The 21402-nt window shown below is 37.7% G+C and overlaps 1 protein-coding gene across 12 annotated transcripts in view; it reads left to right on the plus strand.

Annotated features, from left to right (window-relative positions):
- cntn5 (contactin 5) overlaps nucleotides 1–21402 on the plus strand; it is a 106567-nt gene that overhangs the window by 19148 nt on the left and 66017 nt on the right. For 11 of the 12 annotated variants that reach the window (XM_069716315.1, XM_069716313.1, XM_069716317.1 and 8 more), the window contains one exon: nucleotides 16099–16211. In XM_069716315.1, coding sequence (XP_069572416.1) covers nucleotides 16157–16211 — 55 coding nt within the window. In that variant the 5' untranslated portion in view covers nucleotides 16099–16156. Of the gene's footprint in view, nucleotides 1–16092; nucleotides 16212–21402 lie in introns of all 12 variants that reach the window. The other variant, XM_069716314.1, reaches the window with a different exon arrangement.

A 21402-nucleotide genomic window follows, 5' to 3' on the forward strand; every position in this document is an offset into this window, starting at 1 on the left:
TGACAAACATTAGCGAGCGTTTGTGCAGTTTAAGTACATTACTGTTCAGCGAAAGATTTCGAAATCACGAAAGAGATGTAGCTCTTGAGAACTACAAATACTGTGCATTCATACAGTGTGAAGCAGGTGCAAGCAGCTGTCGTTGGAATTTCTCTATCTATTTATTCTATTCTCTAGCAGCACTTTGTCTACATTATGCATTGAATGTATTTTTTTCTCTCCCAAAGAAGCCAAACATTTTACCAGCTGTCAAAGCAGCATATCATGCAATACAAATGATGACATTTATTAACAAACAAGTTTTTTAGATGCCGACCCTAGCTATATAATAAAGGGGATATTCAATAACTACTGTAAATAATAGCTTGTATTTCTTTGGTGAAGAACAGCTGACAGGTGTGTGTATAAAGTTTGTTTTGCTGCATGTATTATATTTGTGATGTCATATGGAAGAGTCCTCGGGGTAGTGCTTTTTAAAACACTGAGGATTCAAAGAGTCATTTACTTATATAATTCCTCCTTTAAGAAGTCAGACCCCACTTGCATCAACGGCTGTGGGTGTTTTGGCTGATGTTTTTTTTTTTCACTGAATGTATTCAATCAGATTATCAAGACCCACAAAATATACATGTGTACATTTACATCTAGATGAAATCATCCTTTTCCATTTAGTTGCTTCATAAAAGGCCAAAGAATGGCAGGATAACGCTCCGCTGTTACTGTCTGCGAAGAAAACTTGAATCTGTTTCAGACTCTGTTGTTCAACTCACAGCTGAAAACATAATTTGCCACTGTGTATTTGTATATGCCACTATTAGAGTTAAAACACAAAGAGAGAAAGAAGATGAGCCATCTGTGTATCTTTCTGAAACTAGTAAATACGACATGTTCAAAGATCCCTTGGGAAATGTGCACCACTCAGAAGTAGGAGACGATGCTCGGAAATGACAAACCATAGAAAAGCGAGTTCTGCCTCTTCTAAGGGGAACATGCTTTACTTAAGGAACTCAAATACGTGATTAGGCACAGACAGTATAGATTTTGGGAAAATTAAGAATAAATGCAAATCATCTTTGACATAACAAATTATTAAAAACTTTCCAATTAACTATGGAAGTTTTACCTTACTGCGATCAAATGTAATGCATTTCTTTCAGAAGCAACAAGTATATTTAGATGAAAAAATTATTTCTGATTGAGCTCTGAATTTGATTAATAACGGTGGAAGGGGTGATTCAAACTCAGTGAATATCAAGATTGATATGATGTGATAAAATACAGATTTTAATTTTGAAGAAATGTCAGACTTTATAGGACCAACAGCTAGCGTATACTAAAAACAATTATTAATATTTAAAGAATCATATATTAAAAAACAACAACTCTAAAAGACCAACTTATCATAATGGAAAATCTTTGAGTGAAATTTTAACATACAAAGAGAAAGCATTCCCAAGTCACCAGGTGCTCCTATGATCCAATGAGCCAGACTAACATCAGCTCCTTGTACATCTCGGGTGTTGGTATTCAGGCTGTTGCTGGAAGTCAACAGGGGTCATTCGCAGCACTAAAGGTGTTGTGGTGCCCTTGCAAAATTCTGTAGAACTAAAAGAATGAACTTGCTTACTCTTAAAATTGTACAATCTAAACTGTTTCGCAGTTTAACATCTGTGATAATCTTTTTGTACTGGCTGCATTTTATTTACCTTACATAGAAGTGTCTGTTTTGCTTCACCTTCAATGACGGCTTGTTTGAATACTTGATAGTGGAAAGGATGACTCGCTATCAGAAAAAGACTAAATTTGACTGAAACGAATTAACACTTTCATCAAAAGACTAAAACTAAAACCATCAGGAGCCCAAATTAATGCTGATAGTGTGACGCCGTATCAATTTACTCATGTCTGTAGGAAATGATGGCCCTGTGAGGTTGTTGCCTCATATGACCTGGATATTAATTCAATTATTGAAAAAATAAGGTATTAAGATTTAAGGCATAGGCCACCCAAGTGACTCCAAAGTGGTGTCATCACTTATTTGAGCATAATTAAGAATTAATCATGCAAAAATGTTTGCTTTACTTGCACAAATGTGCACAAACGATGTGCAAATAAACAAGTCTTTAAAGTAATTTGGACAATTGAGGTTGTGAGTACGTGTCCAGCATCAATGCTGAACAATTGGGTGGAAAAGGGGAAAGACGGTGTCCGATGTGCTTTTCTTTCTATAATTATGTGATATAAACATATAATATATACAAAAAAATGTCATTTCACACATTGTTCTGCACAGTGATGCTAAAGCATTCGATAGAAGTAGCATTAAACCAAAACTTGTGTGATCTGGCCGAGGACAAAAACATGGCTGATGTCTGGAGTGTCTTCTGCAAGCAGATGTTTATTCTTTTGATAAAAGATAGTTTCTTAAGGAAATAATCATTTTGTAAATTTTAATAACGGTGCCGACTTGGAAAAAGGAGATAGACACATTATTGCCTTGCTTCAACAAAATGGAGTAGCTTAAGTACAAGAGAATTACTCACCCTTGGACATATTCAAAGAAAATTATAATCTAAAGCTAAAATACTATGGTATCGTATTGTCCGCTTGATTGCATTAACTTATAGTACTACTATGGTTGCCTCTATTCACACTAGTGACCATGACCTCATTTACTATTAAGAGCCAGCTCTTACTGTGGATGCACAGTTAAAAGCTGTGAAGTGAGTTGCTCATTATGACAGTCCAGGACCATGACTTTTCTGGGATCATGGATTTGGCGCCGCAGGCTGAAATGCTCATTAACATGAACACGTCCGGGTGCTAACAGTAGAGAAAGAAGAAAGAAAAAACATGTTCATCTGCTTACCTCTCCTTCAGTATTAAAGACAACGCTTGCATTCATGAGGTGTTGTGAAATAGCCTGATTTTTATGCTGCTATTCAGGATTTACTGGCAACTATCTCTACCTCAGGTCAGTGTAACTCACTAATTAGCCTCCGCAGTGCATCTAATATTAAGATGACTTGCCATCCGAGTTATTTTTTAGAAAATAGCATTTTACGACGTTAATACTAAGTTTTAGGCTGCAATGTGTTTAACCAGATACATACTGTATGATTTCATGTTTTCTGAGAACTAGGTGGCAGAGATAACTGTGAATGTACTGGTACAATGACAAGGCACTTGAGTGACGGTTATATCACAGCGCATCGTAATCATGATATAGCGTCTAAAACTTACATTGGCCTCTTTCTTTGGAGAAGTAGATTAGTAATAATTTTATGAGTGTAGGGAATAACGCTTTGCCCTTCGCATGATCCCTGACAGCTGCAGAGATGATTAACATTTTTGTTGTTTACTCCTCCCTCAGTCTAAGAAATGACTGTCATTTCACCACCCTCAGTGTGCATCCCTGCATTGATTCTTAAAACAATGATGTATTGTAACATTGTCAGACAATGTATTTCATGATGGCGTAGGTTTTTAGGAATATGCCTCATTTTTGCTGCCATGACATAATTTACAATCAGTAATCATCAGACTGCCACATTCGGAAAATGTTGTTTAATTTACTTTAATAGGAGAGTCAAGTTAAAGCGGAATAATTTGTGTTAGCTCTCAGTCCTCTTAACCTATTTTACATCTCATCTCAGCTTGCTCGGTTCCTCCACAGAACTTCATGCATTTGTGACACCTTTGCTCATTTGGCTTTGAAGTGTCAGTGTCATCTCTGAGGACACATAAGCATTTCAGGGTATGTCGTTAATGCCTCCTTTTTCTTCACCACAGCAAGGCAGCACATGTAATTTCATCTCTGTTAAAGGAGGTAGCTCCATTCAGGTGTGCTCTATCGCATGGTGAACACGGTAATTGTCTGTGCTGCTCTTTCCTTTGGTAATTGTCTTTTGATTGAGGTCATCAGCACAATTAAAACCATCGAGGGGTGAAAAGTGTCAGCAAGAAGCTTTAGACAGCCATGCTAGACGGTAGAAAGGATGGATAAAATGTACACAGGAGATCATTGTGTGTGGAGAGACCCAATGAAGTTCGGATTAAACACTGTACAGAATGGCTTTGTCTACACTGCTTTATCAGTTTTTTATTATACGCCCCTTTAAAAAAATCTGTTGAAGGTAACAGGAGAGTGTCGCCAGTGATCATGTTCGTGCAATTCTCTAAGTTCTATTAGTTATGTAATAAATTTGCCTGGATCTCAAATCAAGTGGCCTAATTATGTTGCTCTTTTTATGAACATGAACAATTCTTTGCCGAAGGTCAAGACTAAATTGCCTTTCATTTTTGAGACCCTCCAATGTACCACATGGAGTTTATTTGATAGGAAGATACGTGCTGTCATCCAGCAGTGTTGGCATCATTTACTTTATTAACATTTACAAACACTAGTTGGTTGTCAGTATGGGAAGATTGGATGAATTTTTTTCACTCACAATCTCCCAAAAAATCATCACGATCTGTCAAACAAAACTGGAAATATGATTTATACTAGGTCTAAAGAATAAGACACGTCACTCAGCCAAGTTTTGTCAAAATCAGGTCAGTAGTTTCTGGGATGTCGCTTGTGAAGGAGATAGAGATGGATAAACTGTTCAAATAATGAATAGGAAACAGTTTTTGAGAATTCACACATCGCTTGCTTCGACTGTAACAATCAGCTGGATGTCAGGTATGAGGCCAAAAAGTAAAACAATATTCACTCATTCCCAGGAATTTCTCCTGCATTGTGACAATCACAGTTTTTTTGTAGTTTATTTTAATTTTTTTTTATCTACAGCAGCTATTCTCTGTGAATAGGCACCGATGAAGCAGAACTAAGTTGTCTCTCCCGTCTATGTGGGAGATGGTGGTGCATTTGTAGAAATGCACACTGAATAGTTTGAGGGTGTCTGAGTAACATTTTTCCTTTTAGTGATGACTTAGTACAAGCCTGCCAAAAAAAAAAAACTTAATTGTCTCTGTTAAAGAGAATCAATCATTCTGCTTACACTTTTTTTGGGGGCATGATTCGATACAAACCTTGAATTATTTTATAGATTAAGTGATAGCAGCTCACTGAGGCTTTACAATTTAGCACTGACACTTATTGCATGGCATATTTCTTAAAACAGGTTGTTGAGTATAAAAAAAACAAAAAACAAAATGATTAAGTTAAGAACTGTGGTTCCTATTTTTCACCATTCTGTATGGATTCACAAAAGCCAATAATATATTTTTGTAATGATGTTATGTCAACAGGACAAAAGGGGCAGAACTCAACTGCAAAGACAGTGAAGCACCCAGACGGTACAGAGTGCAATCTTATTAAATTAGTTATTTTTTTCAGATTCAAAAGGCACGCATTTGCACACATTTTGGATTTGATAAGTTAATAATTACCTTGGCAGGACAATATTTTGTGAATGTTCAGGACTAGATCACTGACAGACTAAGGCTAGCTTTTTAAAACAAAAATGTATATTAAACTAGTATTTTTGACTGGTGAATTACACTTTCATTTAATTATTTTTATAGATGAAGAAGACTAAGTCGCTTCCAAGTTACTGCAGTTAAGAAAACCATAACTGTGAGCTATGGTTAATTTACAGCTCAGTGGGCAAAGGACAGCAGTTAATGGTTTGGCACACAGTAAACTGCAGTAAAAGCCAAAATGTAACTCTTCCTTCTTTTTACTAAATCAAGAATCATTTTCAATTTTGACGTGATTCTGAATATAATTGTGACACCAACGATTGAAATCAAATTAAATCATTAGATTGCCAAAGATTCTTACCCCTATTTTCCCAAGACCAGTTGATTAGCATAGCGTCTACCCTATTGACCCTGGAGGTAGAATGAACATAGTTAAAAGGAATACAGACTCGTCACACTCGGTGGACAATTTATATGAAAGCCTGGAATTGTGAAAATGTCATTTCTTGGGAAGCCTGATCGCCTCTATTGTTCCATATACGCTGCTTGAATGGCTGTAATCCTCATCAAAACAATGATGCATTGATTTGGAACATTCATCCGGCTTTTGTTAGATTTGAAGGATTCCTTAACATCTTTCACCACCAATTTCATACTGAACTTAGACTGAATAGGGTATAAGTGAATGCTCAAAAGCAGCTTTTTATATGTCACTTATAAAGAGTGCTTGCAGAAGTCTGTAGTTGCTACTAAAACAATCCTGCAGGGGAATTTCCTGTATAATTAGAACCTTCTTGTGTTATTCAAGTTATTTTGAAGAACACACTGTATACAACACTGCGCCTCCCTACACTGTAAAGCTGAGGATCAAGGCTTCAATCATGATGTCATCAGGTGACCTTTTTGGAAGTCCAGTGAGACCGAGTTAATGAATGACGCTGTAGGCTCAGAGGATTTTAGTTGTAGATATTGCATTAAAATGGATTTATATTTGAATGTAGTGCTATGATTCAGCATTACAGTCTCCCAGTAAAATCACCATGGATGCTGTTGTACGCGTTGTGTCATTATTCATAGTCAGCTCCAGGATTTGTCTGTCGATGACATCACTATTGCTAGTCTGGTCGGACTCTCTGCTCTTCAGTAAAGAAGAGAGTGATCAGATTCAGATTTGTTAAACTGTGTAGTGCAGTGCTGCAGAACCTTTATTTTTATTTGAAAGCAGCATGTCATGTTACCAACAGAACTGGTTCACCCGAATGTTGTCTTTCACATGGGCACGCTGCATCTTCTGAATTACTTTCTTACTGGTGTACAGTTTGTGTACTTTTGTGTATTATTTATGCTGTGCACAAAGCCGTTCTGCATTTCAGAGCCGTATCAGGGGAAGCAGGAAACTCATTAACAAATGCTCCTTAAGTTACCTAGTACTGATACATTTTTCCTAACATGTTGACTTATTAATAACAAATCACTGATCGGTACAATGTAATACTCAGACAATAAATTATTTTTATCAAATCTTTATGAAATCAGGTAATTGAGACCTTGTTTTCTAAGAGAGACGTAAGAAATGAAAAACTGCCATAATCAGATAAACAAACAATCAACAAAGACATTTAATACAGCAAGGAGGAATCAATAAAAATATTGTCAATAGTCATAAAATACATCACTTAATTAAAAACGTTTAAAATTTTAAAAACTTGAAGGACTATAAAGTACTCTAGTTTGAGAAAGATTTGCAATTCATTCCAATGACAGGGCGAGTAATACCCAAGACCAGTTCCATGTCCATGGGACTGATCGATGTTCTTGCTTCATAACTGTTAAAGGTTTAAATTATACTCTGAAATCATTCTTTTATTGTTATAAGTCCACACACTTGCAAGACTACTACTTCCAGAAGATAGGGGTCAAACAAGAAAACTTAAATGGTGGAAAACATACCCAGCCATATCTCTTCATATGCGATATTGCAAATTTGTTCATTAGGGCCCGAGCACCGATTGCTGCGAAAGCCCTATTGTAATTCAAGGAATTATTGTTTTTATATTTGATTTATGTCTATTTTTTTTTAGGTTTCCCCATCCGACTGTTTGTCCGTACATACAGTTGTGGCCATAACTTGAGAATACAATGATTATGTGATCACATTTTAGGTTAAAGGTCAACTTCACTTTGACATAATAATGCCCTACAAGGCGATATGGCCCTAAAATAATATACTAATACGTCTGGGCGTTTTTGCGATTACGGTAATTTAGAATATATGATAAAATACTTAAATATTTGATTATTAATTTTGATAACAAACAATTTCAACAAAATAAGTGTTATCGATTTGCTTGTCAGCAGAAACGTAACTGCATGCCTAAAAACTAAACATGAATAATCTCTTCGTTCTTTAGTTTGTAAAACACAGTTACTCAAAGCGACACTCGGATTGTGTAAACAGCGCTGCGGGGGGATTTGGCTGTTCAGCAGTGCAGGAGAGCTGCTGCTCTACCAGGGCAACAATGATCACCAGGGCAACAATGATCAGCGGCACAGCTTCCAATAACCTCCCCGCCACTGTCGGCAGATTCAACGCTGTTTTGGCCTGATTTTATGAAGTTTGAGGCTGACGTTTGTCCCTTAGTACATTCGTTTTGGGCCTTTCTTGTAACGAGTCGAGACGTTCACCTGAGCAGCTCCTTTACTCCGTGTGTGTGTGTGTGTGTGTGTGTGTGTGTGTGTGTGTGTGTGTGTGTGTGTGTGTGTGTGTGTGTGTGTGTGTGTGTGTGTGTGTGTGTGTGTGTGTGTGTGTGTGTGTGTGTGTGTGTGTGTGTGTGGAGCTCCATGTGGGCAGAGCTGCAGCCATACTTGTTGCAGAATAACCTGCAAACGAATGTCATGAGGTTACGCTGCGTAACGGTATGACGTATGAGTGCATCTCACTATCAATTCATTGTCCCCACATGTCATGCAGCGTATCTGGAAAACAATGACATCATCAAAACGCGCTCTCATCTCTGACTTTATACGTATTTCACGGGCGATTGGTTATGTGGAAGCCCGCAGCACAATTTAAGGAGTGTGTTGGCCACAGCCTTAGGGAACAATGGTAATATTCTTCAGGACACAACGGAGTAGAATATGTAAATTAGCAGCAGAAAGGAAGCCGCTCTAAAACAACATGAACATTGACATTGTTAGCAGATTGGTTGCGTTGGCAGCAATCGCCACCTGCTTCACCTCTAATAGCTTTATAGATGCTGTTTACCGCACCCTAAGGCTACATGCCACTTCTTAGCAGACATCTCATGAAGATGAGTGACAAGTGAAGGAACTTGACCAAGTGAGGGGGTGGATAGTGGGACAAATGATGCACTTCCTGCCTGCAAGCAATACATTGCATAATATAGCTTTAATTCTATTTCTAAACCTTATTTGATTTGGTAGAAATGTTCACTTTCAGCACTTCCTGTCTTTAGGCTCTCATGGCTAGTTGGTAGTTTCCTATTTAGGTTTTACTGCTGGTCATTGTGGGCAGTTTCATTGGCACAGATGGAGGAAAAGTGCCTTGCTCAAGGGTGTGCTCGGTTTCTTTAGCTGAGGGAAGAGAGAACTCAGTAGAAGTTACTTGTATACAATGTTTACTTCATTCTTCCTTCTAATCCAGTGACAGAATATGTGAAACATTCACCATTATCCCCTCCGGCACCTGGTCTGTTATTAGCTATTTTTAGGAATTTGCTTTGGCGTTAACTTGATTTAGTGAAGGGCTAATCTGAGGAAAAAAGGATATCCTGTTATCTAAGAGCTTGTCTTGGTCAAAGGAGGGAAACTGTGGTTCGACCAATCCCAGTATTATCATGTTCTGCCCCATTATTAAAACGTATCATGTGTAACAGCACTTATTTTAAAGAGCTTCTACAGGCAGCTTCTACAAACATGTCTCAAAGAAGTGTTTTCTCTTTTTTAACTTCACGTTATAAAAAGGTTCCATTATTTTATTGTGTTGCAATACAAATTAATCGTATCATTACATGAACTATTTCTGTAAGTTGTTAATATGACTAATCACCACCGATCACCAAAGCTTGTGTTCATTTTTGTCTTCCTTTTACGAAGCAGTTGCTTTATAACTACCACAACCTTTTTGGTTTAACCCTAAAATGTAGCTGTTGTCAACACCATAGCTGTGGAGAGAGTTAAACAAGTCCAAACAAGTCTGATCGTACCAAATCCTCACCAGCTACAAATCCATTAATATTTCCACAATAAGAAAGAGGATAGAAAGATGCAGCATTGTCAGTGGCACTGTAAAATGAAGCTTTTGAAGTAGGGCAAAAATGTCTACACTCACTGACCCTTAAACATATTTTAGCATGACTACAATATATTCAAATATTTACTGCTGAGCAGGCAGACATTTGCTGGTAAAGTCCCAATTTGTGGTGTTGCTATTGGTACCATACGTATGCTACTAAAAGTATTCTTCCCTATCATTACCACTGCTGTAATCACGACTACCACCCCCACTTATTTTAAATTTCTACAGATTACACATTGGGTGTCAGACCGCCTCATCTCAATGCACACACCACTGTAATTTTTCCATTAGCCAGAATTAAGCATAGTCGGGCCGAGCCACCAACACTGAGCTTCAAAATGTCAGTTTAAAAATATATATATATATATTTCAGTTTATGGTTTTACCAGACCCCTCTGGGAACATCTTCTCTTCTACTTTTGTTTGTGGATGGGGGCTGGCAAAAAGCTTTTAGGTGCATTACTGCCACCTCATGGTGGTAATAATGTATTACTAACAGGCGCTGGTAAAAACAAAGGAGATGGGACGATACTCGAATAAACTATTTTATTATTTTTGTATTATTATTTTTAAATTACTAATCCAAAATCTTAGAATTTTGACCCATTCCGACCGAATAAGGTCAGTGGTGACAAACATGGTACATTTACTCTACGACAGCCACACAAGCGGAAATACAGTATTTAGAGTCTCACATTGCCACGTCGGTCAACAAATCATTCATACAATTTTCTCAAGACTCTCAGAAGCACCTTACAAAGTGGCTGTCTTGTATTCTCTTGAAATAAGACAATTAACTGCATCAAGAGGTTAATGAGAATATAACTACTGTGGGAATGCTTTCAGGCAATGTTTGTGACTTTGGTTTTTTTTTCTCGAGCTTCTGCCTGGCAAACCATGATGCCATTTATTTCATGTGTACCACACCTTGTGGAAACACAACAATGAGACCCAGCATCACACTGAGAACTGTCAGTGGACCGCGTTGCACCCTGTCCACCTCACCTCATTAATAATCGTCTGGCTGAGCTGTGATTGCTTGGACAGAAGTATTGCACAATTCAGCTCCACAGTCCCCGAATGTACTGTGTATAGCACACAGCTGAAAAAGTTTCAGCGTTCGGTGAAATCGTGAAAGTTGTTGTGATGTTTTTGTACACCTCCCTGTGAAAGTGAAATACAGGATCCAGTGAAATCCAGACTCTCAGCATCTCTCAGTGTGATGTCCCAGTGAGAACCATTTCAGTTCCTCATGCATGCGTAACAGTGTGTCTGCATTGAGGAAAAGGGTAGAAGAGGGGTTACAGCATATCTTTTTGAGGACATTTTGAAGGATTTTATATCGGCTTGTCATTATTTGCTTGTGTTAATTTAGTTTTTGCTTGAATGCATTTTTTTTTTAACCTAAATTTAGCCCAATTTTTCATGCCGTTATGCTCCATTTCCTTTGCCGTATGCATAGTGTTTTTTTCCTCCAGTGTAAAGTATGTGGTTAACTGAAAAGTGAAAGCTGAGTCCATAAATGACATGTCTGGCAGAATTCTGAGACACTGACAACCTAAACTCACCTCAGTTCGACTTCTCAGACACGCTGTATTTGATTCAGACAAGGGGGAGGCACCCATCCTCTCAAAATAAAACATACTTGACAGTAGCTAGGAATAATTTACACAGAGGACAAAATTAATGTATATTCAGGACAATGCAAGTTCCCTAAACATATTGTAATCTACATCATTGCAGATACTTTACAAAAGTAATACACTTTGTTGTACTTTGTGACTAGAGATTATTTGATAGCGCTAATTCAGTTTTGATATTTATCCCACAACAATAAGTGTCTGTTGGTGCCAAAACCACCCTTATCCTCTTCTTCCTCTTGTCCTTCCTCCTCATCTTTGAATAAGCCCTTCGTTTGCACGTGGTTTGCGTGTGAGCCTTGAATGCCGATTGTGTACAGATTTTTGGAGGATTAAACATGAAAGTATCTAGCATGCTATTGGCCTGATGGCGAGACAGAATATCTGAGAGAAGAGAAATGCAATCTGCTGACATTTAGGAGGACTGACACAAATTTTTACAAATGTTCTCCTCATATACTCATAATTGTAAAATGTCCCTGATACAACACACCCCATACAACCATTCAGTGATATTACTTTATCTATAAAATATCAGCAGTTTGGAACTATTTCAAAGTAGGTGATAATGACAAACCAGACCGCATGCTCCGCTCTGCTAAATTACCAAGCAGAGGGGGGGGAAAGCTCATTTAACGCAAGCAATTTGATAAAACATCTGAATATCCAACACAACACAGAGTTCAAATAGTTTGCTAATGCTAACAAACAACACTAAAGAAGCAAGAGAAAATGTCCACAGACAACCCGCAGGCAGTAAAAATAAACGATGGTCGTACCCAATGCATCGCTCTTGATGACCAGCCGTTGTCGGTTGTTGATGAAAAAGGATTTCGTTACCTTCTCGGCGAGAGGACGGTTTTAGACTCACAACCGTCACCACATCACAGAAGCTGTCTCACTGACGGTGCATGAGTTTGTGAAAAAGCCACCCGTTGTCTCTCATCAGCTTAACTGTGCAGTGAACTTATGTGAATTTTACTCCCCAGTGAGTCTTGCTACAAGCGGATGATTTTCAGGGCTCACATAAAAGCCAAACTCTGGCAGGTGCAGTTTTCAAAGTCATTGCACTTTGTATGGTAATTGTGATTTATATGGTAGAAATACTGCTTTATTATTAAGAACTTGTATCAGTACTCAGACTGTCTGCAAGTACCCAAATGTAAGTACTTGTACTTAGTCTGAAAAAGTGCTATCTGTGTTCCTGCTTCCTGAATTTGAACAGTCTTGCACCTGCATGTCAAACTGACAACTCTAACATGCTGCAAGCATATGTTGATAAAACAAGAGAAGCTGCTGGTGGATTTCTACAGAAAGAAATGTGCCTCCGACTCCAATTAATACCAAAGGCTGATGTGGACGGACGTATTCAGGATTTTGTATGACAACAAGCTCTCAAGAATAGATCGAAGTGGGGAAGTATAGAAGGAATCGAGAATGCTTCCTCTCCTGAGGTGATGTGTGTGTTTTAATGTATGCAGTAGGTTTCTGCTCATATTCTATCACTCATTGGTATTGTGTGTTCTATTTTTATGCTCCTATACTCAAGTTCAATGCAGGACGGGTCATGGTGAGGGAAAAGAGGCTGAGAATCTTTTCCAAAAAGGAGAGAACTTTTTCACCAGCCTGTGCATACAGCTGTCTAGACAGCAAACCTTCAGCTATTTAATTGTTTACATCAGTGAACAATGATAATAAAAACTCAAGAATAGCAACATCAGGTGCTGGCCCTAATTTTCCTTTTGTTAATGTATTTCCAGCTGCACAGAAAAGGATTACACTTAGAAAAAAAAAAAAAAAAAAGGTAGCTGATTACATGCAGCGAACAGCCTGCAAACAGACAACAAAAATGGTATATAAGTCAGAAATAATTGTGTTAATTTATCTCCCTTTCCTCCTCTCTCTATTTCGCTGTCTCTAAAAACAGCAAAAGCACTAAGTCACTAATTATTTAACCCACTAGTACTACAGCTGATGTATTGTGCATGCAGGAGAGCAAATGAGGTGAGGCAAAGACACGGAGGCATGAATGATGAATGTGAGAATGACTCCTACTGGATCTGGACATGCATTCCTCAAACCTCAGAGCTGTCTTTGCCACTGCATTAATGATCTAAATGACACAACAACTCAAATGAAGAAGAGAGACACTTTCACCGAGATGAAAGAGCAAGAGAAACAAAGAGAAGATTCAAACCAATGCACATTCCCCTTCCATAAATGTAGACATTCCCTTTTATCTGTGGAGATCAATGACACTGAGGGAAATGATCAAATTCAACACAATTTTACTCCCTTTACATTGTAATCATGCAACAACCAGCAATGTGTTTCATTAGCATTGTCTGTATGGAAGTTGACATGCAGAGTACAAGCCCGTTTCTAAAGTCTAAAATGTAAATAAAAACAGAATGCGCTGATTTGCAAATCATGTAAACCCATATTTAAATTGAAAATAGAATAAAATAAACATATCAAATGTTGAAACTGAGAAATGTTATTCTTTTATAAAAAAATAAAAAATAATAAAAAAAAAGCTGATTTTTAATTTGATGGCAGCAACACATGCACAAAGAAGTTGGGACAAAGGCATGTTTACCAATATGTTCCATTACATCTTCTGACAACTCGTTAAACGTTTGGGAACTTGAGAGACCAGTTGCGGGAGTTGTGAAATGTTGTCCCATTCTTGCCTGATGTAGGATTTCAGCTGCTGAACAGTTCGGGGTCTCCTCTGGCATATTTTTTGTTTCATGATGCACCAAATGTTTTCAATGGGTGGCAGGTGTAGACTGCAGGCCGGCCAGTTTTAGCACCGGGACTCTTCTACTCCACAGCCATGCAGTTGAAATATGTGCAAAGTGTGGTTTGGCATTGTTTTGCTGAAATAAGCAAAGTCTTCCCTGAAAAATACATCTGGATAGCAGTTTATGTTGCTCCAAAACCTGAATATATCATTCAGCATTTATGGTGCCTTCCTAGAGGTGTAAACTACCCATGCCATGTGCACTAATGCACCGTCATACCTGGCTGGCTTTTCAACCGTGCGCTGATGACAAGCTGGATGGTCCCTCTCCTTTTTTTGCCTCTTTTGCTCAAGATTTGGCGTCCATGATTTCTAGAAATAATTTCAAATTTTAATTTGTCAGACAACAGAAACATTTTCCGCTTTGCCTCTATCCATCTTAAACAAGGTCCGGCCCAGAGAAGCTGGCGGTGTTTCTAAATGAGATTTATATACTTTCTTCTTTTTGTAGTAGAGTTTTAACCTGCATTTGTGGATGCAGTGACAAACTGTTCACAAACAATGGTTCATGCAGTGATTTCCACTACAGAATTGTATCTGTTTTTAATCCAGTGCCGTATGTGGGCCTGAAGATTATGGCCATCCAATATTGGTTTTCAGCCTGGTCCTTTGCATACAGAGATTTCTCTGGATTCTTTTATTTTATGATTTTATGTATCGTAAATCCCCAAATTCTTTACAATTTTACATTGAGGAACATTATTCTGAGATTGTTCCACTATTTGCCCACGCAGTGTTTCACAGTGATGAACCTCTCCCCATCATCACTGCTGAGAGACTCTGCCTCTCTGGGATGGTCTTTTTTTTATACCCAATCCTGTAATTGAAGTTACCAATTAACCTAAATAGATGTGAGATGTTCCAGCAGAAAATGATGGATTTTGCAGCTACTTTAAAATTTAATTTGCAGAGGTTTTTTTTTTCCTGTAATAATAAGGGCTTTATATGCATTTTAAATAATACAAATACAAATTCAACACATAGGCCTACTATATGCACAAAAATAGTGTGGTCTCTTACAACTGGAAGTGGGTATAAAACTAAAGCAATTTATTCCTCCTTCCTATCTGAAGACCACATTTCCCACAAACCCTGTCACTTCCATTTCTGTCTGGTTCTTCTGTTTGGAATCTTTTTTTAAATGCAGGTAAAGAGCAAAAATAACAAAGCCTTCGCTCTCTGGTGAAACAATTCAACCACAGTTTAAAGGAACTCCAAACTTTTAAAATCCACATTGAATATGCTCAAACTCAACAGAAAAATATACAAATTCAGGAAGGGAAAGATTATTGCTTTTGCCTCTTGATGCCCAACAGCCATTCATGTGGTCTATAAATGCTTCCGTAAATGACTATGAATTTCATGAATGGGAAGTATGAAGCAATAGGTACATGTGTTAATACTGTACATAGCTTTACATAGTTTACAGTGTTTGTGCACGGGCACCTTTATATACATTCCTTACCCTGCAAGTTGAAGGACTGCATTGTTATTCACAAACTATTCACATTATGTATTTGGAGTATACACATGTCAGTTCCATACCCTAGTTTGTGATGTGGGTGCCATTCATAATCAAAGGGGTTCCACGAAGCAGGATTTTTCTCAGCACAAGACTGGAATCTATTGTAGATTTAGGATCTGTGATAGACTGCATGTAATTAGAGAGCGTTTTTTACAAGAAAGTTTGGAGCGGGGGCAATCTGGTCTCTCCCGTGGGCCACATTGTGTGGTGTAAACATCTCTGTGATCATGGGACAAGAATGTAAAAGCTGATTACATTTGCACAGAATCTAGATTGACAGCTTTAGTGATATACAGTGTGCTTCTGGATGTATATGATAAATAGAGGCAAATCCTCCCACTAACTGTGATGTTTTTTTTTTTTTTCTTTGCAGGCACAGCTTTAATGAAGAAGCAGATCTGCTAACATTCTTACAGAAGGGAGCCTCTTCGACAAGTATGGGTTCACCATGGAAACCATTTCTCCTCCTGTTTGTCATCAGTGGCCTTTCAGGTAAGAGATTCTAAATGTAGTGTGCAGGGATAATAGTGGGTAATAGAAATCCCAAACAATTTTCTGAACCACAAATAGTACAATAAATTATACAGCGTGCACTGGAATCCACTGTAATGACATGGCGATTGTAACTGTTGCACACTTGGGGAAATATGAATGTAATTGGGGATATTTTTCACACTTGATGAGGATATATCCCCATCTTTGAAATGATAAATTTTGCATTCAAATCTGAGATGTGAAGGTGCCATGGTTCCTTAATTGGTGTATCATTAGGTTTTTCATATTCAATTGAGAAGCCAAAATAAAATAATAATAATTAAAAAAATATATATTTAATTCATGAACCCGACACAAAAAAAATAATGGCTTGGTTTTTGTACCGTTGATTTTATGCTCAACTTAAAAATAGGCAGTGAAAAAACAAGCCGCAGAGCAAAAGAGATTTTGGTATTTAAGATATCTGATTTGCGTGACCAGGTCTTGAACATCGCTATAAGTATGTTGCCTCAGGTTTAACTCGCTGTATCCACGGCAACATTATACTTTGTTCTTGTAAAAAATGATATCTGTTTCCACACGTGCAGACTTCTAATATGGTCTTTGTCAAATTGCCTATATTGATGTTCAAGATAATATTCATGAAGTGATATCGGGTAACGCCTGGCGAAGGTACATTCACTGCCATAGCTGGTCGTTTTTCCTGTAACAGCGAGATGGGTGCAATTTTCAGGGAGGCAGAACTTACTGCCAGTTTCTGCTACTCTGCATCACATGGTGTGATGCCGCGTGGTCATTTGTTGAGGAAGAAGGTAGAAGGGCTTGTATTGCTACAGCTGATGTCCAGAATGAAAATGTGGCAGAATCATTGTCAGTTAGAAAGAAGATTGCTTAGAGGCATGAATCGAGCAACTGTGATCCCCCATCCCTACTGTAAACAGCAGTAACTCAGACGTAATTGGAATGGTTGGTTGATTGGCTGCGAAATATGACTTGATAAATACTTTACGCCTAATAAAGAGAGAGAAAACAAAACTCAATTTAATAAACATAGATGCTTACTCAAAGTATCTTGAAAGTATCTTTTTTAGCTTCAGTGGCCCAGTAGCAACACAAACCTCAACATGGCTGTGCTCTGCTCCATCAAATGAGCTGAGGTTTCTGGTATCATATCTTTACTAGTGTGATTAGCAGCAAGTGCTCATTTTGAAGTTCCAGATCAAGTGTCTCTTTTGGTCAGTCTGCAGCATGCGTTTGGCGGTCTAATAGATTCTGCCCTTTTAACAGTTCTTTCTACCCACCAGGAGGGTTCATGCACTCTGTGGCTTTCTCTGAGCTTCGTCGAAGGGAGTCAAACAAACAGCGCTTGCCTCACTTGTCTGCTTGTTAAACCATACTATTAAATGGAAAACACTGTTTCTTAACTTTTGAGCCTTTGAACCTTTGTCTGCTGTCTCTAGGGACTCTGAGATTGTAAACAATTTGGGGATATTGTTCGAAGAAAAAGAAAAGATCTTTCCTTTTAAGTTAGATATGAGGTATTGTAAACTTACTAAGAAATAGCAACATAAGTCGTCACCACTCATTTAAGCCGCAGCCGTTCCTTAATGTGCAATTATAATTTGTGTTTTACATGCATCGCATAAAGGTAGAGGTGAAAGTTGAAAACTTGTTTTTATGCCTTCACAGTAGCGACAGCCGCGGTCGGAGGCATTGTGCTTTTAAGCTTACTAACTGTCCATCCTTCCCTTTCTTGTGATATCTCGCCTTGAGGCAATTGCTTCAAATTTAGCACAAACATTAATACTTGTAGTTAAAGGTGAACTGATTGGAAGTTCAAGGTCACTGTGACCTCAAGTCCATCCTTGTGAACATGCTATATAAGGAACGCTAAAGAGAATTTCACCACATCTGTTGCAGTCGTCTACTTGGGACTCAAGGATGACTAGAATTTGCTGATCAAAGGTTACTGTGACCTTACAAAACATGCTGGTGGCCAAAAATCAAGAATTGTCTATTGTCATGGCTACAACTTTGTGTTTTATCAGAGTTAGTTTTATTGAAAGCTGTACCCACTCATTACTTATTTAAATGAACTGTGTAGCAGTTGGTAATCAAACTTTTTAATTGTGTACTCCATCAAAACTTTTAAATACAACATCAAAAACTTTTCTGTGACATTAAAATTCGATGAAACAATGCCACAACAACCGAGTGAAGAGTACTACAATGCAATACAAATGTTTTTGGCCTCTACTTATGAGATGCATCTGGCTTTATCATTGTGTTAATGCCTTTCTGCCTCAGAGGCACAGCAGCAGTTAAGGCAGTTTGGCAGAGATTGGTGCTCCTTAGTAAACTGCAATACTGATCATTCAACATTCAGATCCTTGAAGCAGATCAAGCTATGATGGAGGATAGATAGATAGATAGATAGATAGATAGATAGATAGATAGATAGATAGATAGATAGATAGATAGATAGATAGATAGATAGATAGATAGATAGATAGATAGATAGATAGATAGATAGATAGATAGATAGATACTTTATTAATCCCTCAAAGGGACATTTTTATGCTACAGCGGCATGTACAGGTACAGGACAAAGCAATAAAAATGAAAAGATAGTACAAAATGTAAATATAAAAAAATATATATAAATGCACATTATATAAAAATAAAAATAGAATAATATTAAATTAAACTAAACAACAGTGCAATTAATTAAACAAACAACAGTGCAATGGTGTTAAGTCAGGCCCTCGAAGGAAAACAAAAGACACTGTCTGATTGTCACATACTGTGCTGCCATCCAAGGATAAAGAAATGTAAAACAACACTTTTCATATTTTGGATCGCTATTTGAGATTTGAAAAATATAGAATTGTTTATATCACATTATGTGAAAAAGTATTCCCTTAATGTCAGTCAGGTTGAAGAATGACTCAGTCAGAGACGATAAAAAAAAAAAGTTCCACTGGAGAAAAACCACGCAAAGTGCAGAGACTATTGAAAGCTTTTCAGATCAACACAAGTGCTAACAAATCTTTCAGAATGTCCCCTCTGTCATCCTGGTCTCTCTGCTTTATGTGAGATAAGAAAAAAGTCCCTGGCTACTACGGTTGGTACAGTTAGACCATGTATAGATCCACAGTGCTTTAACGTGTAAACATTATCAGTATTTCACGACTATACCACCTGTATTACTGATGTTTGTACAAAGTGAAATGGATACTGGAAGGGTTTACAGCTTGTGAAGTCTTTGACTAGTTTATGAAGCTTATAAACAGGGACTTTGTGGCTTGTGCAGTTAATTTGTTTTAGTTGAGTCCATTCTGTCCACTGATTTTTTTTTTTTTTATCTCAGGCTTTGTCTCCTTGGTTGCATATAGTTGACCGAATTTGTTCTACTTGCTCATTATAGCTATCTCAGCTCATGGCTACTACATTGCCGTCTTTTGTTGTACTGCTTTGTAACGTAATTGCCTTTCAGAAAAATGGCTAAGCTCTTTGGCATCCTATGCTTTCACTATGGTATTGGTTTTCTATCTTTTCATTGCACACTCATTTGGAGACAAATGTACAGTATGGTCATATAGACGGTCATCTTTACCAAAATGCCATTTCAACCACAATTGGAAAACATTTTTTTATGGAAAATAATCAAATACAATATTTCAAAGCTGTTCTTCCTTTCTGTAAAAATAAAACTATTCAGATGATATATCCATATGTGGTATTTATATGACCACATACAAGGACATTAATTCAGCCACATTGAGGATAATAGCATTCCAGTACATAGTGTACTATCTCCTTTTCTCCATTTAAGCAGACATACCGACCGGCATGTCTTCCTCTACAATGTCATGCGTTTTTGTTGAGTCAAAGGACCAGGAGATATATCAGTCTAGAAAACATGACTTTTTTGGGGCATGGCATAAAAATATAATGTACACCATATATTAGTATAGTCTTTAACCATATTATTGCCTGCAATGACTACTTTTGTTTGCTTTCTTTCCCTCGGCTTTGGGAGAAATATATATATATATATATATAATACTGATCTCGTCCATTTATGTTCATTTTAGAGGGACTCTCAGTGGATGCTTATCAGATCTCCTTAAGGAACTTGTACTTCCTGTCATCGTCCATCCACACATTAACCGCTGAGCATTGCCTTATCAGTAGCTGGATACAAATTAGTCAAATTAGTGTTCTGCATTCAGTAGACAGTGCTGATACCATCCTGGTATTACTTTTCAAGCTATGATAGAAAAAACAGTTTACATGTTAAAGATGTCAAAGCCGGAAATTTCCCCCGAGGGTTGATGCTAAAATACGTCTCCTGGCATTGATTAAACCTCTAAAAACTCATCTCAGTTCATGGAAATTATGTATCAAGCAGTTTTAATACCTAATAGAAAAAAGAAAGCTCAGTAATTACGTTGACTGCTTATTCTGCTAACGATATGTCTTATAGCATATAAAATATACAACATGGACCTTTTCACCAAGTTCAAACTTGGTTTTCATTGAATGGGGTGTACAAGTATGTGGATTCTGTTTTTTTAAAGAACAGCAGTTAATTTTATATAACAATTATTTGAGTAATGTTGGACACAGTAGTGGTTTTCCACTTTGGTTGGAACAGTGCTGAGAACCGGGTAGGCTTTCAGCACTCCAACTATCAGAAATATGTCACATCGGAGTAAGAGTGCTGCACTTCAAACTGGTTTTCGATATTATCAGCAGCAGGAGCCACGGGCAGCCATTCCCAGGGGTGTGCTGCTGCCTTTGTCGATTATAATACCTTTGGCATGATAGTTTGTGTAATTGATTATTGACCTACTGTTCTCCCTGAATATTCTGAAAATACTCACTTTGTAGACAATAGTTCTTCCGTTCTATTTTATTTCCCTCTGTACTCATCTCTCCTGTCCACTCCTTTTCATTCCAAAGCTATTAAAATACCTAAAAGCACAGAGGGCAGCACAATTAGATTTCTCTCATGTTTAAAAGTGGGTTGGGCAGGCAGGATATCTGAGGCCATTTTTTTTCTACCCCCCAGCCCGCCACTGATTGAAATACAATGTTGCTTGGACTGTTAAATGTGGAATGGTAATTCAGCTAACTCTGAGGTATCTCAATATTAACAGTGGGTTGCAGGGAATACAGATAT

Source organism: Brachyistius frenatus, unplaced genomic scaffold, assembly GCF_029030835.1.
Source record: "Brachyistius frenatus isolate BFR_SWC_R1_liver_20210118 unplaced genomic scaffold, ASM2903083v1 Contig_155, whole genome shotgun sequence".
NCBI lineage: Eukaryota > Metazoa > Chordata > Actinopteri > Embiotocidae > Brachyistius > Brachyistius frenatus.